A 16625-nucleotide genomic window follows, 5' to 3' on the forward strand; every position below is an offset into this window, starting at 1 on the left:
CTTCATGGTGGTTTTGGATAAAAACGAATAGATCATGTGACTCAGTCGAGATTCAAGTGAAAGACATTATAATCTGGACAAAAGCTCGAGTTGAAAACACAACTCCCTGCCTGTAGTACATCACCAGCTTTCCTGAAGACATTATTTCAACTCCTTAGATTCACAGAAGTTCAGCCTTGTCTTGTGCTGCGCGTTTGGTTGCACTGACTTGCAATAAAGTTTGTTCAAAAGAGAGAAAACAGAGCACAGAAATGTGGTGTTGAAGGTCTGTAGGTGAACTCTGGCACACACTCTTCGCAGTTTGTTTTTCACAATTACCCACTTGACTTTTGGCTGCAAAAATTCCCCAACTCAGCAACCAGCTGCACAGCTTTTCAGCACATGAACTGTTAAGCCAAGAAGTCATCTGAGGAATAAATCCTTATTCCCATGTGTGTAATGTATGAAAGCTTTAAAATGCATAAATCCAAAAGGTGGATATTATATTTTTGTGTGTGATTTATGGAAAGTTGCCTGTCTTCCTCCTCTGTTCTCACTTTGCCTGTTACACCTTAAGTCAGTGTGTATTCAGGTACTCATACAGCGGCAATACTGTCAAGCTCACACAGGCATACTACTTCTAAACAGTAGACTATCTCCAAATTCAGCATCGAGGTGTGATGTCTGTTTTTTCGTGGGTGTTCATGCAGCTCTCCACCCCCTGCAGACCTTCAACAAAAGCAGTGAGGGGACAGGGATGGAGGCTTGTTGACTGTGACAAACACACAGGGCAGCCTGCACTCATTCAAACACAAACAGGGGTCAAACATCGTGGTAGTGTGGGAGTGTCTCTGAAGAGGCAGAGACTGTGGGTGAAGCTGAATAAATCTGTTAGAATATACAACACAGAATGGATAACCCAGCCAAGACTTTGCTCAGTGTGTTTCCCGCTTGCTCTCCATACTACATTAACAGCCCAAATCTCTTCAGACAACCAATGAAAAAACAGAAAACATAAATCCCCAAAAATGAGTTCTTTGCCCCCAGACCCAGGGTATTCAGTTCAGTCCTACGAGGGTGTTTCTCTGCCCCAACACACCTGACTTAAATGAAATGCATCCAACAGTCTATAAAGTTCAGAGGTTCATGTGTGTTAGAGCAGGGAAACATTGAAAACCTGCCGGACTGTGGCTGTTGTGGGATTAAATTGAAAAGCCCTGTAGTAGATTGATACGAAAACTGGGTGATAGCCATTGCCCGTTGTGTTTGTAATCTTTCCTGAAGTGTCAGAGAGACAATGAAAAACAGCCGAACATCAGCTGAAAATGTCAGGATGATATAGCTGTGCTTCCCTAGATTTTGTATATTCCAAAGTAGATATCTATTAAGGTGTTAAGTTTAGTATAAATCAGAAGGTTAGTGGTCGTTTAGCTTTGCTGTGAAAATAACAAAAGTCGAAGTGGACTAGTAGCATTCAATATATGCATAGCATCATACCCAAGGCCAACCCACTGTTAGGTTATCGGAGGACTACATGCTAGCTCACCTGTGTTAACATCAAAAAATCATTAACTGTCTGCACCAGATCAATGCGACATGTACTTACTTACTACGATGAAGAAGGAATGAAGTAGTTGTTTTTATGTAATCACACACTGAGACATGTGGTGGACCTCAGGGAGAGTGCACCCATGCAGAACAAGAGCAGCTCCACTGTTACGATGGAAGGACAAACACTTTCTCCAACCATCAAAATACGGAGTTTAAACAGAGATGGAAAATGAACAATCTGCACTGCGTCTGTTCCTAATGTCCAACAACAAAATTTACTTGTCAGGATTATGCTGGAAGACATTTCTTTGCTGCGACCTTCTTCAGCTTAGTGTGGCCTGGATTCCCTGATGTACGGTAGAGAGGAAGCAGGAGGCCTTTAAACAGGCGTGTTACACAAGCATCTGTGTGGCGCCACGCACTCACTACACCTTCCAGTGGTTTTATTTTCCGGTTTCCATGTTCAACAAAGGACAGGGACACACTGTACACAGGTAAACACACAACGTCTCCGTCATCAAGCACAAAAACGCTAAATCTGGTCTGTCCATTAAGTCCATCCTCCTTTGTCTTTTACTTTAACGGATGCAAAAAGATGAAAACGGCTCTCACTCACTCACCAATCAAGGAACATAAGCCCTCTGATGTGACAATGAGGCCAAGGAATGTGACTGAGTATTTGGAAAACATCAAATCACATTCTTCCCACCTTCCGCTTCCACTGTCATGGCAAAGTAAATGAAGCTTCTTGGTGGGCATCGTGACTCACGAGAGCTCGTGTCAAAGTGTTCTTCAGTCTCATCAGACAGGATGCTGTACCTTGCAACCGGCTCAAAGACAGGAAGCTGATATCAGCATGCCTGGAATTCCAGCATTGTGTTCTTTCTGGTGAGACAAACGAGACGGTCCAACACGAAGCCTGATCACTAAAGCAAAATATATTTATGACATACATGTATGCAGGTTACACCTGCTTCCAGAAACCAAGAAAGCATGAAAACTCTACAAAAACCCTGCAAAGCCTAACAAATGAGAAGATAAATGTAGCAATAAATTTGATAATTCAATGAAACTGTGTGTCCTTCAAGAATTCTTCACATTGTTGGGACTGAAATCTGTTTACAAAACCAAAAAGCAAGACGATGTAAGTCATTGAACCTGAAGGTTAAAGTAAGATTAGGTTCAGCTTGGGCAAGAGTTCATCAGTAAAGACAGTTTCAACAAAACTATATGTTCTTGGGAGTCAGATATCAAAAGGTATATTTATTGTAACACTTTGAAAGTTCAAATGTCACTCCTGTGTTGAAAAGATTCCTGTTTCCATTGAGAAAGTGACAGAAACAGAATGCATGACAGAAAAATACACAGGATGCTAGCAGTAATGTAAAAAGCCAATGCACAGTTCTGCAGATGTTTAGCACTAGCAGAGAAGATTTAGCTAGTTTTTCTAGTTGTGCAGCCCATATACTCGACTCTGCTGCTCATCCCACAAATGCTTTTTCTTTAAAAATGTGGCACCATTTAAGAAATAAAAAGTTTTTCAAAAGTATGAGACTTATTTCCAAGGAGCATTGTTATAACAAAGAAATAATCTGTCAAACAGAAATTTTCTTCTTTTTTTTTTAGCTCAACAATTAAAAAAATAACATAAAAACTTTAATTATTCATTAAATTACATGAAAACACTTGGAAATCTTAACTCTGTAAGCATGAAACGAAAAGAAAGGACAAAAAAACAGAAATCTACAAAACAATATTGCAAAAACTATGAACTGAATGACCCCCCCCCCCTTCCCCCCCAGAGAGCTTAAAAAAAAAAAAAAAAAAGCCCCAAAACCTCGAATAAACTTAAATGTCCAGGGAGTTGGATGTGGGGACATCTAGTGGCACAAACTGCAAACTGCAATGAGCTGAATGCCCTAACTTCCACCCCAAACTGCACTGGTTGCAAAAATGTGCCCTAGAGCCACTATTTGCCTTTCTAAGTTCCTGTTGTAACCTAATGTTGCATCAGGGTGACGTGGCCAGAAATAGTTCATTTTAAGGTAATAACAATTAAACTGTTCTTATTTTAAATGTAATTTTACAGTCATAAAAAGATACAAGCTGTTATTATTACCAGATTGCCCTAAATGTTATACTGTGGAAGATTAACCTGAATGGGAGCAGAGTGGAAGCTGTCCTGTGACGTGGAAAATCTGATGCTCTCAGGGATGGTTTGCCTTTAAATCTAAGGCACACAACTAAAAAAACACAGTTCCACTCGTCATCAGCATGCTGTCCAAATCTGATTTGTCAGTATACTTCTAAAAAATGATCATCCAAAAAAACGGGATAACAATTTACTGCATATGAAATCATGTGTGTAAACTTGAAGTACTAAACTATGATACCCTGGCCCCTTAGCCATCTCACCAAACAGCACAAGAAACCCAACAGTATCAGCAAATCACTATTTAAACCGCATGCTGCACATAAATGTTCAGTAACACTTAGGCTACAACACTGACAACAAGGTTCCAAATCACACACCTTTGGGCAAACATGCATACTGTACATCACCACAATGAACATGGCTGTCAGCAAATGTAGACAATCTTCCCATGAAGCAAAGTTTACACAATTCACAGTCACCTTAAATGCTACAGAGACAGGAATCTTAGGAGGGTGTAAAAAATAGACTTAATTTTAATATGAAACTTAAATCTGTGGTTACATGTGAATCTGAGTGAACTGCTGTGAAAAGATTATTCAGTGAAATTACCTTGTTAAAAACAACATTAAAAAGTCAGATTAGAGCAAATCATCTGTCATTGTGTTAATGTTTATACAGTACATCATTACATGGTGACTTAAGTCTCCAAACTTGTGCTATTAGAAAAAGACAAACTCTCAAGCTGAAAAAAAGCTGTTAAGATTCTGAAATTTATTAGAGATCCAGTCCAAACTAATAAATGACGGCCACAAATGACTACATATGCCCCCTTCAGCAAGACTCATCCATGCTTGGATTTCCACTAAATATCCCCCCAATGTGGGAAAGATCAGTTCTCAGTGCAGCTTGTGACGACACAGAAGAGACACACAACTTAACCCTGTGTGTGTTTCTTACATTACACTGACTTAACACACACTTTTAATAAATGAGGAGTGTCGAGTGCCGAGGAGGTATCGCACTGAATGAGTAGCTGACAAGTTCTCATTTCAGAGGGGTTTGAATATATTCTCAGCTCTGGTCAGTGAAGGAACAAACACCATCCTGTACATCCAAACATGCGGTTCTGTGGCTCTGCTCAGACGTGCAGCTGGTTGAGCAGAGAGCTGGCTCAACTCATCACCCACCAGCTGGCACATTTAACTGTGAGTTTAGCACAAAGCTGGTGATGCATCACATTTCAAACTGAAAAAGGTTCATCAGTTATCACCATCCCTCCTTTCCTTTAAGAACCCAAAAACTAGCACAGACCTGAGTGGGACAGTGATACGACACAACTGCATGCTCACAAACACTGAACATCTGCAGCTTAATCTCCAACGAAAGCATAACGCCAAGACTTTTAAAACCCACCAACACAGTGAGTAGACAGGATACACACAGTAAACTGCTGCTCTGAGTAAAAACAGCATATCTTGTCAGATTAAAACCACATGAGGGGGTGATGAAACCTCAGAGAGCTGTGCACAGTACAGTGGCTAACTAGGTACCAAGAGACTAAGCAGCTCCATCTAGTGTTTGACTGTAAAGCTGCATTTACTTTAAAGTGAAAAGCCTGATGTTTAACCTACAGTACTATACACTGTACCTTCTCTGATACAAAGTAGAATAGCCACAGGCTTTTAAACACTGACCCCTACTGGGGCTACTGTGCTCAGCATTAAGTAGAATATTCCAAGGATTTAGCCACACAATTAGCTGTGTTGCCCGTTCAACAGAAGTCTGATCCTTTCAATGTATACGCCAACGTAAAGGTGACCAATCAGGTTTTCCAACGATGTACAATACAAAACCAATTGGTTTCTTTAAAAGTGAGAATCAGCCAAATAAATATATGTATATGAAGGCTTGATTTCTGATTTCCGTGTGTGTGTGTGTTTATATGTGTGTATGTGTGAGAAAGTGAGAGAAAAAGATTGACACAAAAATACTTTTTTTTTTTGGTTCTTCTCTTTTTCTGTTGTTTCTGCAAATCACTTTGAGTTACAATATTTGTAACTGACTGGCTATTCCTGTTAACAAGCATTTGAACAGGTCTACCCAATAAAATTATTTATTTCAGCAAAGTACCCCCCCTTTAATTCATGAAGCTGCTACAGAGACACTGAGCAGGAAATGGCCTCTGCTCCATCACTCTGACAATACATGTGACAACATTCTTATCTGGATGCCAGAAAGGATAAATAGCAAAGACACAACACAGGCAACAGTGGCACAGGACAATTATATCATTATACAACACTTAGTTTCACTTCAACACAAAGCAGATACTCACACTCTGTATTTTCTTTGGCTCAACCACCAGCAGCAGCACCAACGCTGCTCTTGCTTATGTATATATCTTGCACATATATATATATATATGTATATATATACATATATATATATATATATATATATATATATATATATATACACAATACCATTCAAAAGTTTGGTGTCACTTCCCTATTGAATCCCATGGCAAAGTGACCCCAAACTTTTGAACGGTAGTATATATATATATATATATATATATATATATATATATATATATATATAGATATGTAAAGTTTTAAAGTGAGTTTCTATACCAGAGATAATTATACTGTTTGTGAGAAAGCATAGCTGTCTGTCTGTGTGTCTGTCTGTCTGCGTTAGTGCTCTGACAGAACACCTGTCCAAAGGTAAACTTTGCGTCTTTTTTGCAAATTTCAGCAGGGGTTGGATCCTAGCATAAATTATTTTGCTCTCAAGAATGTGACCTATCATACCTGCATTAAGCTTGGCTCACTGATCTTAAGTCAAATACGACTCAATAAAGGTTTTAAAAATGCCTTAAAATGTGTGTAAAATAAGCCATTTGAAATAAAGTTTAAAGCTTATGGAAAAATAATTTTAAGAAAGAAATTGCAAATTGCATGTCCTCAGAAATCCGGCTTTGTCCATTGTAAAAGGCTTGTCTCTTGCATGTTGCTGGTTATTTTGTGGTTATGAAGGCTGTGGGAAGGTGGCAGTACCCTGAGGCCTGAACGTTGCTCATCTGAGGCCAGGGGCTAAAAGTTTCTGAAGTGTACTCTGGAGGTTGATCCTGGATAGTGAGCTCGCGGAGGCTGGAGTGGTTGCTTGACTGAATGGGCCACATTGTGGAATTTGGGCTGACTTGGCTGTGCTCAGCATCGTTATACCATGGCAGGCTGGTGCTGTTATTGCACTGAGATGTGAGATCCTGCATGGACCTCGAGCTGGGAAGACGCACATAATTGTCACTGTAAAGAGGGGCAGGTACAAGGGAAGGAGGTGTGGAGACGTTGGGCTGAGTTTCTTTGTCTTTCTCCTCACCGTGGACTTTCCCTGACCTGGGCGTTTGGTCTGATGCCTGCCGGAGAGAAACAGTTCAAACTGATTAACAAGAGCGTTTGATTTGTTAATCATCTCTGAAAACTTTGTCCATGTTGAAGATGTAGCCTGTTTGTTTGTATTATTTATTTAATCATTTAATTAGAAATTATTTTTCTGTTTATTTATTTGATGGCCTCTGTGGTCCTCTAGGATCACTAAGGTGCTTTCCCATACCATGATATCTTTCACTTACATCAAACAAAATTTCAAGGAAAGGAAAATAATAATAATAAAAAATAAACAAACAAACTAACAAAAAGTCAAGTTTGAGCAGATTTTGGAAACCAGATTTATGGTGGAAAAATAAACATTTTATTTTTATTTTATTTATTTAAAAAAAAAGAAAAAAAGAAAAAGAAAAAGAAACACACGCACAAGCCTTAACTGAGCATGCTCACCTAACAATGGATCATGACTCAAATTAATAGCGGCACGTTGTTCCAGAGGCAGAGCAGTCTGTTAGCTACATGCTGCTGTAATCAGAAGCCAGACTGACCAAGCAGCCACCAGTGGTGAGCAGATCAATTCAAAGTACCAATAGTACTGATGCTAATGGTCCAACCCCAAGTGATGGAGTTCAGATATCTCAGGGTCTAGTTCATGAGTAAGGACATACTAGAGGGATTACATGTCTCTGGCCTGGGAACGCCTCAGGATCCCTCCAGATGAGCTGGAAAATCTTGCAGAGGAGAGGGAAGTCTGGGCTTCCCTATTTACGCAGCTGCCCCCGTGACCCGACCCGATAAGTGGCAAGAAAATGGATGGATGGATGGATGGATGGATGTTGGTATTGGTATTGATTGATAATTGCGTAATGACGCTGCAGCATAAGCAATACTGGCCCTGTATTTAACTGGTATGAAGTTTCTAAGAAAAAAGTACTGGTATTACCATTGCTGGCCCTTTATTTAATTAGTATAGGATTTCCTGAGTAAAAACGTATTAGGATTAGTATCAGTATAGACTATACTGGCTGTGTAATTAATTAATTCAGTCAAATTTTTTTTAATAAAAAAAAGTCCTAGTATAAGTAACAGTATCAGCAATATAGATTGTATTTGGTATTGGTAACGTAGCAACCACTAGCCCCTGGTGGCCCATTTTAGCTGCTGGCTAACTTCTTCTTGTAACTTTGGCTAACAGATCCATTGAACAAGGAGAAAGTTGTAGTCATACCAAAGACAATTTAATTGACTTAAATTCGTACACTATTGTTCAAAAGTTTGGGGTCACTTTGTCATGGGATTCAATAGGGAAGTGACCCCAAACTTTTGAACGGTAGTGTACAAAAAAAAACAAAAAAAACAACGAGCAACAACAAGCAACACAGATGAGTTTTAGAGATTAATGACGGCTGTATTAGAATTTTATAAATACTAAACTGAAACTGAAAGGTTTTGGAGTTCTTTTGTAATTCCCTCCAAACATCTGAGAAAGCTTCAAATGACCCTGTGGCTGTGAGTAGCTGACCTGACAGAAGATGTATGGTCCACTGAAGCTCAGAGAAGATGTGTCAGAGACCTTCTCAGCGGGGGAGGGCAGGTTATCACAGCCCCAGCATCCCTCATCCTGATCCCCACACTTGCTTTCGGTGTCCTTGGATGGCCACAGCAGAGCCTCTGAGGAACTGCAGTGGAAGACAGAACATCAATTTCATTCACGTCTCATTCACTGCTTCCAGCCAGAGACGCTGCAGCTTCAGGCAGTCAGATGAACATTTCCTAAACTGTTTTAAGTTGTGTTGAAAAACAAATTGCAGTTCTTTTTCAAGATGTGTGAAATAGATAAAATAATACCATGCAGACATGCTGTCAAGGTGTTGAACTTTGCAAATGAAGGTCTTCTCATTCTGTATGAAGGTCTGACAGCTGGCGGACTGGATCACAACAACACATGATAAAAAATAAAATAATTAAACCACACATGAAGAGGTAGAAACATCTCATTGTTCAGAATAATCCAGTCTTACCTTAATGTCAGACAGGATCTTGCTTTTGCCTGGAGAAGGAACTGAGTCCATCCACAGCACAACCTTCCTAATTATTAAAAATAATTATTCATCAATTCAGATGAAAAATACACTTTAAAAATATAATCTAAAAGAAGTATTGCAAAGCTATCGTACAGTTAAACAAGACTAAAACCAGTTAATGCATAGTGATCACTAACAAAGCCATTTTTTTTAAACTAAAAGGTTTGGATGGTACTACTGACAGCAAACTACAGCGAACACTAACATGACTTCTCATGAACTACAACCCACTAACCAGTTAGCAAAAGGCTCCTTAAAATTCTCAAAACCAAAATGGCTGATGCCAAGTCAGACATGCGATTAAGTAACCTTTAATGAATCTCATAAATATTAAACTTTATAGATATATAGTTTATTTTAAGTAGAAATAATAACTATTCTTCAGTGGTGGGTAAAGTTCAGTGACGTAATGTTTTTCACAGATCAAGTGTCTCCATTTACCAGAATTCCAGTGCATTGTAAGCTATATTGGCCTCCATGGTAGTGGATCATGAATAGCAGTGAGAAAAAGAAGGATTAGAAGATAGAAGCAGTAGAGATGAAGATAATGAGGGATTTTAAGGGTGAAGCAGGACCAGATGCTGACAGGGCTGAGGATTTACCAAATGACATTGCTCATGTAAAAGAGTGAAAATATCTGGAAAACCAAAGAAAATATATTTGAGGGAAACTTTACTCCTACTCCTAGAAATATTATCCTTTTTTTAAATAAACCATGCATAAAAGTGCTCATGTGATCTGACACATATAGATGAGAAAAAGTACCTTCGACAAGCTGGAAAAGTGCAGTAAAGTGTCAGGAAGACTGCGGCCACAAGCGCGCTAATGAGGATGTAGATCAGGGTGGATGGTGACCAGGTTGCTGCCAGGAGGCAATAAACAGGAGGAACAGAAGTTATTGTGATAGTTATTCATGTCAACCTCATATTTTATGTTTTCTTTAGAGCCTCATTTAAAGAAAAGAAATCTGCATGTGAAAACATGAATTTTATATGTAAGCATTTTCATCCTGTACACACCTTTATTTGAGGTCCATTTCACGGGATCGGTCCACTTTGAAGGAATTCCTTCATAGCGAGAGCCCTCTCCAGGGACTACTAGTGACCTGACTTTGACCTGGTAGTCCTGGAGTGGGGTAAGGGATGTTCCCAGGATTATCATGGATGTAACACCCTCTGAAATGTTTAGTAGTCTATAAGATCCCTGGCGGAGAAAAAGATATAGAAACCATCAACGCTTGTGTCTGTTTTCAGGACCTGAGAGTTTAACACTGAGCCTCAATGTAACTCTGACTTTTACATGTTCTTTCCCCTCAAATCACCTCAACTCATCTTATAGTTAAAACAGGGGGAAAAAACCCACCTAAAAGTTTCATACCTGGTCTTGTGTCCTGTGATAACAGACTTGATAATACAGTCTGAGATCTGAAGCTGGTTCAGTCCATTTGACGATCCAGTTATTGCCCCTTTTCTTCACTTGTACCTGCTGTGGAGGGTACGGCTGGACTGTGAAAAGAGAAAAGAGCTTTCAGCTGTGAAAATGAATAAAAAATGTAATATTTTGTTGCCGAATTACAGATTTACAGATTAATGTCATTACTCATAGTGTGTCCTGTCTACAGAGTTTTTATTTCCATCCCAAAGCAAACCACTTATTTAATTAATTAAAAGCCTGGACAGATAACTGAGCAATAAGAAAGCAAGTATTTATTCTAACTGGGTGTTCAAGATGCGTTAGCATATATTGGAGGGGCTAATGCCTTGCATGTGCATGTTGGTGATCCACTGAATGAGACACTGCCTCAGCTGGATATCGGTCTGGATAGTCTGGGCATTGGCATGAGGAAGCTGGACACCTTCTGAATTTGACAGTCAACTAAAATATCCACAGTTTTGGTTTCTAGCATAACAAAGCTGGTAGAATTAGCTGCTGTGTTAGCACATCCTTTTTTTCCATCTAGTGGCAGATTGTGGAGTACGCTGCTCCCACCTGGCTTGGTGGTTGACCTCAGATGAACAACAAAACAGTTACACCTGTTCACCATTTTTAACAGGTGGTAAGCCAAGAAGCAAAAGCCGTATGGGAAATAATAAGTACACCACCTCAAACAGAAACGTCCTTTATAATGTTATCGGTTTCTTAAAGCATTGCAGAGGGTTTTTATTATTTATGCACAACTCTCTTAATGTCCATGCACAGTATTTTTTATACGTTAACATGTTTATTAAGCTAAAGGGAATAAAAACAACACAGTTTTTAATTTTTAATTCTCTAACTTCTTTTTGCTGCTGCATCAACTTAATTCTTCAAAGAAAAATAATTTTATTCCAAAGACAATACAGTATACATACTACAGGTTAAACACTAGGCTCTTCTCTTCAAAATGAATGCATTAGTTAAACTCAAACACTAGGAGGAGCTGCTTAATCACGTTGCATATACTTGGTAACTGCACAGCTCACTGTAGTTTCATCACCTCTGTACGTGTTTTAAATTTGCCAAGATATGCTTTCTTTACTAAGAGCAACAGTTTACTGTGTGTACACTGTCTACTCACTGTGTTGGTAGGCTTTAAAAGTCTTGGTGCTGTGTTTCGGTTGGAGATTTAGCTGCAGATGTTCAGCGTGTGTGACTTTTAGCAAACAGCTGTACCGTACCACCATCCCATTGAGGTCTATGCTAACTTCTGGCTTATCGCAGCATCTCTCAGACCTAAAAAGAAGGATGACGAGATTAGTAGGAAGATCACTGTAAAGATTAATTTTCCACATCGAAACACCACACATCTCCAGCGTCATGCTCAACTCACAGCGCAGTCTGCTTGTGTCGACATGCCAGCTGGTAGGTGATGAGCTGAGCCAGCTCTCTGCTCACCTCCCAGCTACACATCACCTCCCTCTCTCCTTCCAGTACACAATGCAAAGTGGGAACCTGCCCAAAATCTGGTGCCAAAGAGAAAGAGAAAAAAAAGAGAGTTTAGTAACAACAACAGCTGCAAAGCTCCAGTTTTTTTTGTTTTTTTTTCAGCTCCCTTAAAACTGGACAGGCGGAGAAGATTAGAAATGTGAGGAGGGAAGATAAGAAGCAGGGTCATTTAGAAAAGCAATAAAACTACTTCAGTAAGCCAAATTGCTTCATTTTCAAGAGGGACTGCGTTCTTTGACTCACCGTCTTTAGTTTGCCAAGTCACCAGAGGACTCCAGCTGCTCCACTGGCCCACACTGGCCCGTGCCCTCACCCTGGCTTCATACCTGCAGCCTGGAAGCAACAGTTGCCTCTCAAGTTTCAGACTGGTGTTTGTGACATCCTGGACCTGCAGGGAAAGTGAAGTGGGGCATGCTGTGAGTCCTGGCTGACAGAATGTAATTCAGCATCAAATGCAGGTGGTGCTTACAGTCCAGCTGTCCTCTGCCTGTTTCCTGTAGCTCAGCTGGTAGGTAAAGTTTTTATTCAGGGAGGAGGAGGAAGGGTACGGGCTGGACCACTGCAGCCTCTGGCCTCCGTCCCCCGTCTCGTGTGAGGACAAATTTACAGGCGGACGTGCTCTCACTGTGCAGCACATACAAAAACAACAGTGTTATGAAGTTTTATTTTACACTCACATGAACTTTGTTTAACATTCAGTTAAACTCACAGAGCTGAAGAAGATCCACGGACTTGTTTTGGGTTGATGAGCAAAGGCTCGTTGTGCTGTTGTTGAGGAAGAACACAGTGTGGCGGGTAGCAATGCCGAATGCAACAGTGTCATATCTGCAGTGGAGATTTCCGTGTTCAGCTGTATTTGCAGCATCAGAGGGTGCACACGGCTCACTGAGGAAACACACACACACACAGCTTTTAGGCTTAAAACTCATTTCTCCTTTGAAAATCCCCCCACCCCCCCACCCCACCGCCACCACCACCACCACACACACACTCACACACACACACACACACACACACACACACACACACACACACACACACACACACACACTGTTTTCCTTTACCTGCCACTATTTGTCTTGAACCAGAGCTGCATTGTTGTGTTTCCATACTTCTTCCACTGGCAGTGGACGTGGGACTGGTAATCGTTGTAACACTGTAAGGACTCCAGCAAGGTTGATACTGGATAAAGAGAGAGAAAACACTTTTAGGTCTAACTGCTAGGAAAAACTGGAAAAAGGTGAAGTTATTCTTTGATGGTGTGGACATAAATGGACACAGAGTTTGTAAAGCCATTTGGTAGAGTGTAGACACAATACTGGGTTGTTATCTGAGTCAGTTTTTTTTTTAAATGAAGAATAAATGTGGCTTTGCAAGGAAGAAGAAGAAAAAAAAAATGAGCAAATGACCCACAGAAAAACTGTCTGACTGCTTGGAGGCTAAATTTAAAGAAACAATTGGTCACTTTTGCACAATATTACACTTATCATTATAATTTCCACAGTCTTTAATGTGTGAAGAACATTTTTATTGAAGTGTTGAGCAATTTAATCTTTAAACTCCACAACTTGTGTAGACCTTTTTGTCATTTATGTGGTAAGAGTAACTGTTCGTATCTCAAAATAATCTTGTTCAAACATCTATGAGAAGAGCGCATTAAAGACTTCTTAACTTCCACTTTCATATGAAAGACAGCTCTTGACTAAAATAGCCAGGTCCTCGCCCTTTAGACACCAACATGTTTTACATGAAAATGATTGTTTGCTAAGACCTTGTTATTGCTGCCCTGCTGTTAGAAAGTCTAAATGTTTTAGTGTAAAAGATAGAAGTGAGATGTGTTATAAAGGAATAAAAGACACTGACCATAGCAATGCCTCACATTATTTTAGAAGGGCAGAATATGCGTTCACAAAGTTGTCTCTCAAAGGGTTGATCCATGTGAATACTCACCGCCCTGTGAGCTGCTGCTCTCATCGACACAATGATTCAAATCAGAGAAGAGAGCCGGATCAGGGAGCACCGACCAAAGCAGAACCCAAAAGAGAGCCATCACCCCTGTGAAGAGAGAGGGGCGAAAGGCTGCTTTGCTTCTTAGCAGATCCCTGGAAAGTCACTCAGCTGTGTAGCTTCATCTGAAAGCCTGAAGATCAGAGGTAAAAAGTATGCATGTGTCTGAAAGAAAAATACCTCATTTACTAGAAATAATGAAGAAATGACTCATGACCACACCAAAAACATTCTTCCGCTTTGACTATATGCTTTTTGTGGGATGTCACCACACATCTGCCTTCCTCCTAGCCCCCTCTCTCACATCTGATTAAAAACAAACTACAGAAGAATTGTGCCCTGGGTAGCGCACGCAACCACATCACAAAATAAACTACACTGTGTTTATTTAGAGTTCTATTTAAATCCTTTTTACAAAAGCATTAAAGCAATTCTCACGAGTAAATTTTATAAAGGAAACCTCAAGCTGCTTCTGTCGCCCAAAACACACGAGATGATGACAATACACTCAGTTTTACCTCATTTTAATAGATCATAGAGCATTTTAGAGTTAAATCTAATATCACTGTTCTCGTCAACATATACAGTTTAAAAATATATTTTTTTTCATCTTGTGTTAATGTCTGATTTATTTATTGGCTTTTTTTTTTAGCAAAACAAAAGCTTAAAAATGTCTTTTTTTAATTTCAAATTTTGTTTCTGCTTATTATTCATAGAAATATCCCATTTTTACACATAACTTCATTTCTTTTTATTCAGTGACGTCTTCATTTACTGATTTAGTTCCCGTTTGTCTGGCCTGATACTTGTTCAACAATAACATTTTCTTAAAACCGCTTTTATCAACCGAATTAATGTAAAATAAATCATATCTCTGAAAATATCAAGAAAAAAATTTTTTTTTAACACATTTAAGTTATAACAAAAAGGAAAAATTAAAATGAAAAGTATAAAAGGAGGAAAACGAAACAAAAAATGTTTGTGGTTTAAGTCTGGTAAAGGGGGGATTTTAAGGGTCTTTCAGGCTTGACTTTTCTCTCTCTTTTTTTTTTTAGCTGCTGTTTACAGTAGCCGGTCGGGGGAAACCCCACTAGGACAATATGGGAATCCAGCTCTACCTCTGAAACTAAATAACCACGTCAAGCTGTTGTTGACTTTAATGTGGGCTGATGCAGACACTGACCTGAAACCATCAGCCAGGTAAAAAATAAAAACAAAACAAAAATATGAATATGTTTACTGTCAGATTGAATTAATGATTCAGTTAGACTGTAAACTCTGCGAAGGACTGCTGACCTGTCTGCCTCTCACCTGCTAAATGCTGGGAAAGGCTCCAGCTTCCCCACAGCCCTTAAGGGAAGAACCAGTGTAGACGATGGAGGGATGATTGTAAACATATATTTTCTTTGGCATCTTTAACTGATGTTGTCAACATTTCCACACACAGTTTAAGCATCCTAAAATCTTACATCATAATTCACATCAACATGTAGACCTCTACCAATGGAAGCAAGTAATGGAAACTCAAAGCTTTCTATCATCATGTTATAGTAGAGTCAACCCTTTGTTGATATATATTTAAATATAAAGCAGCCTTATAATGATGTTAAACAAGCTTTTTAAAGCTAAGGTACACAACGCCCACTTACCTATGCTGCTTTAGTGATGGCAGCGTTTCCTTTGTCCGTCTGCTGGCATTGCGTCCTTCTTGTCAGACCGTACCTCATGAACACTGACGAGAACACAGTGGGAGTTTCCTGTGTGACAACTTCAGTTTCCTCTTTTCTCCACAGTCAGTCAGTCATCAAGTCATTTTCACTAGTGCATAATCAGCTGTTTTAAGTTCCAGACACCACCAGACGGCCGCGTAAACGTTCAGTTAAAAAGGTCAAAATAAGCAATGTGTAGTCTGAGACAAGGATTTATTTTGTTTAGGGCTGAAATAAGAGATTGTAAAATTAAGAAATACATATTTGCCATTGTATGCAGAGGCAGTCGTGACAAACATTTTTATTCTTTGCATTTCTATGTAATTTGAGATAATAATTTGGAATGAACATGGATACTAACTCAGAATTTAATGAAGTGATAGACTATACGAAGAAACCCAGCTGTAGGCTTAAATATTTTGCTTTGTGACAAGCCCTGATCAAGATGTTTAAGCTGAATACAAATATTATCAGCAAACCACCAACCACAAGCCTCGAGATAAGAGAAAATGAACAAATTTCCTTTATGTGGCTCACCCATATGCAACCGAAACCTCTGCCTGTTTGAATCCTGCTCAGGATACAACAATTATTCACATCCTAATGACTTTACACATGACCTAACGTTGTAACTGAAGTCTAGTTTTGTAGTTAGTTACCGTCCATTCAGCCGTCTTACCAAAACTGCTACTTTCAGGTGTTTTACATTTTCCTCAGATTGACTTTAAGCAGAACTCTAAAAGAAGGTGGGTGTAATGGAGACGTCTTCAAAGTCTTTTTATTCAGTGTTGGAGCACGTGGTACGCCCACATCTTATCGGCAAGCA

General features: G+C 39.5%; 1 protein-coding gene across 3 annotated transcripts; it reads right to left on the reverse strand.

Annotated features, from left to right (window-relative positions):
* Nucleotides 1–4700: 4700 nt before the first annotated feature.
* csf2rb (colony stimulating factor 2 receptor subunit beta) lies at nt 4701–15868 on the reverse strand. 3 transcript variants are annotated; one of them, XM_042007905.1, is made up of 15 exons: nt 15740–15868; nt 14034–14223; nt 13148–13265; nt 12793–12968; nt 12553–12707; nt 12327–12471; nt 11968–12100; nt 11716–11870; nt 10536–10663; nt 10178–10361; nt 9924–10020; nt 9096–9162; nt 8923–9002; nt 8597–8753; nt 4701–7103 (listed from the first exon to the last, which is right to left on the reverse strand). In XM_042007905.1, exons 2-15 carry the CDS (start codon nt 14131–14133, stop codon nt 6705–6707), a joined length of 2094 nt encoding a protein of 697 aa, XP_041863839.1. In that variant the 5' UTR covers nt 14134–14223; nt 15740–15868; the 3' UTR covers nt 4701–6704. The 3 variants fall into 3 exon arrangements, with proteins under 3 accessions (XP_041863839.1, XP_041863851.1, XP_041863844.1); XM_042007917.1 differs by having other exon boundaries at nt 14034–14138; nt 15740–15835; XM_042007910.1 differs by having other exon boundaries at nt 14034–14255; nt 15740–15834.
* Between the last annotated feature and the right edge of the window lie 757 nt (nt 15869–16625).

Source organism: Melanotaenia boesemani, chromosome 2 (assembly GCF_017639745.1).
Source record: "Melanotaenia boesemani isolate fMelBoe1 chromosome 2, fMelBoe1.pri, whole genome shotgun sequence".
In the NCBI taxonomy this organism is placed as follows: domain Eukaryota; kingdom Metazoa; phylum Chordata; class Actinopteri; order Atheriniformes; family Melanotaeniidae; genus Melanotaenia; species Melanotaenia boesemani.

Bases quoted from the DNA above. Each gene is read 5' to 3' on its own strand.
- csf2rb (XM_042007905.1), bottom strand. From the start codon at position 14,133: ATGGCTCTCTTTTGGGTTCTGCTTTGGTCGGTGCTCCCTGATCCGGCT. The intron at 13,266-14,033 runs GTGAGTATTCAC...CTCTTTATCCAG, and splicing joins GAGCAGCAGCTCACAGGGCG to TATCAACCTTGCTGGAGTCC. The intron at 10,362-10,535 runs GTATGAAACTTT...TTTCTCCGCCAG, and splicing joins ATCACAGGACACAAGACCAG to GGATCTTATAGACTACTAAA.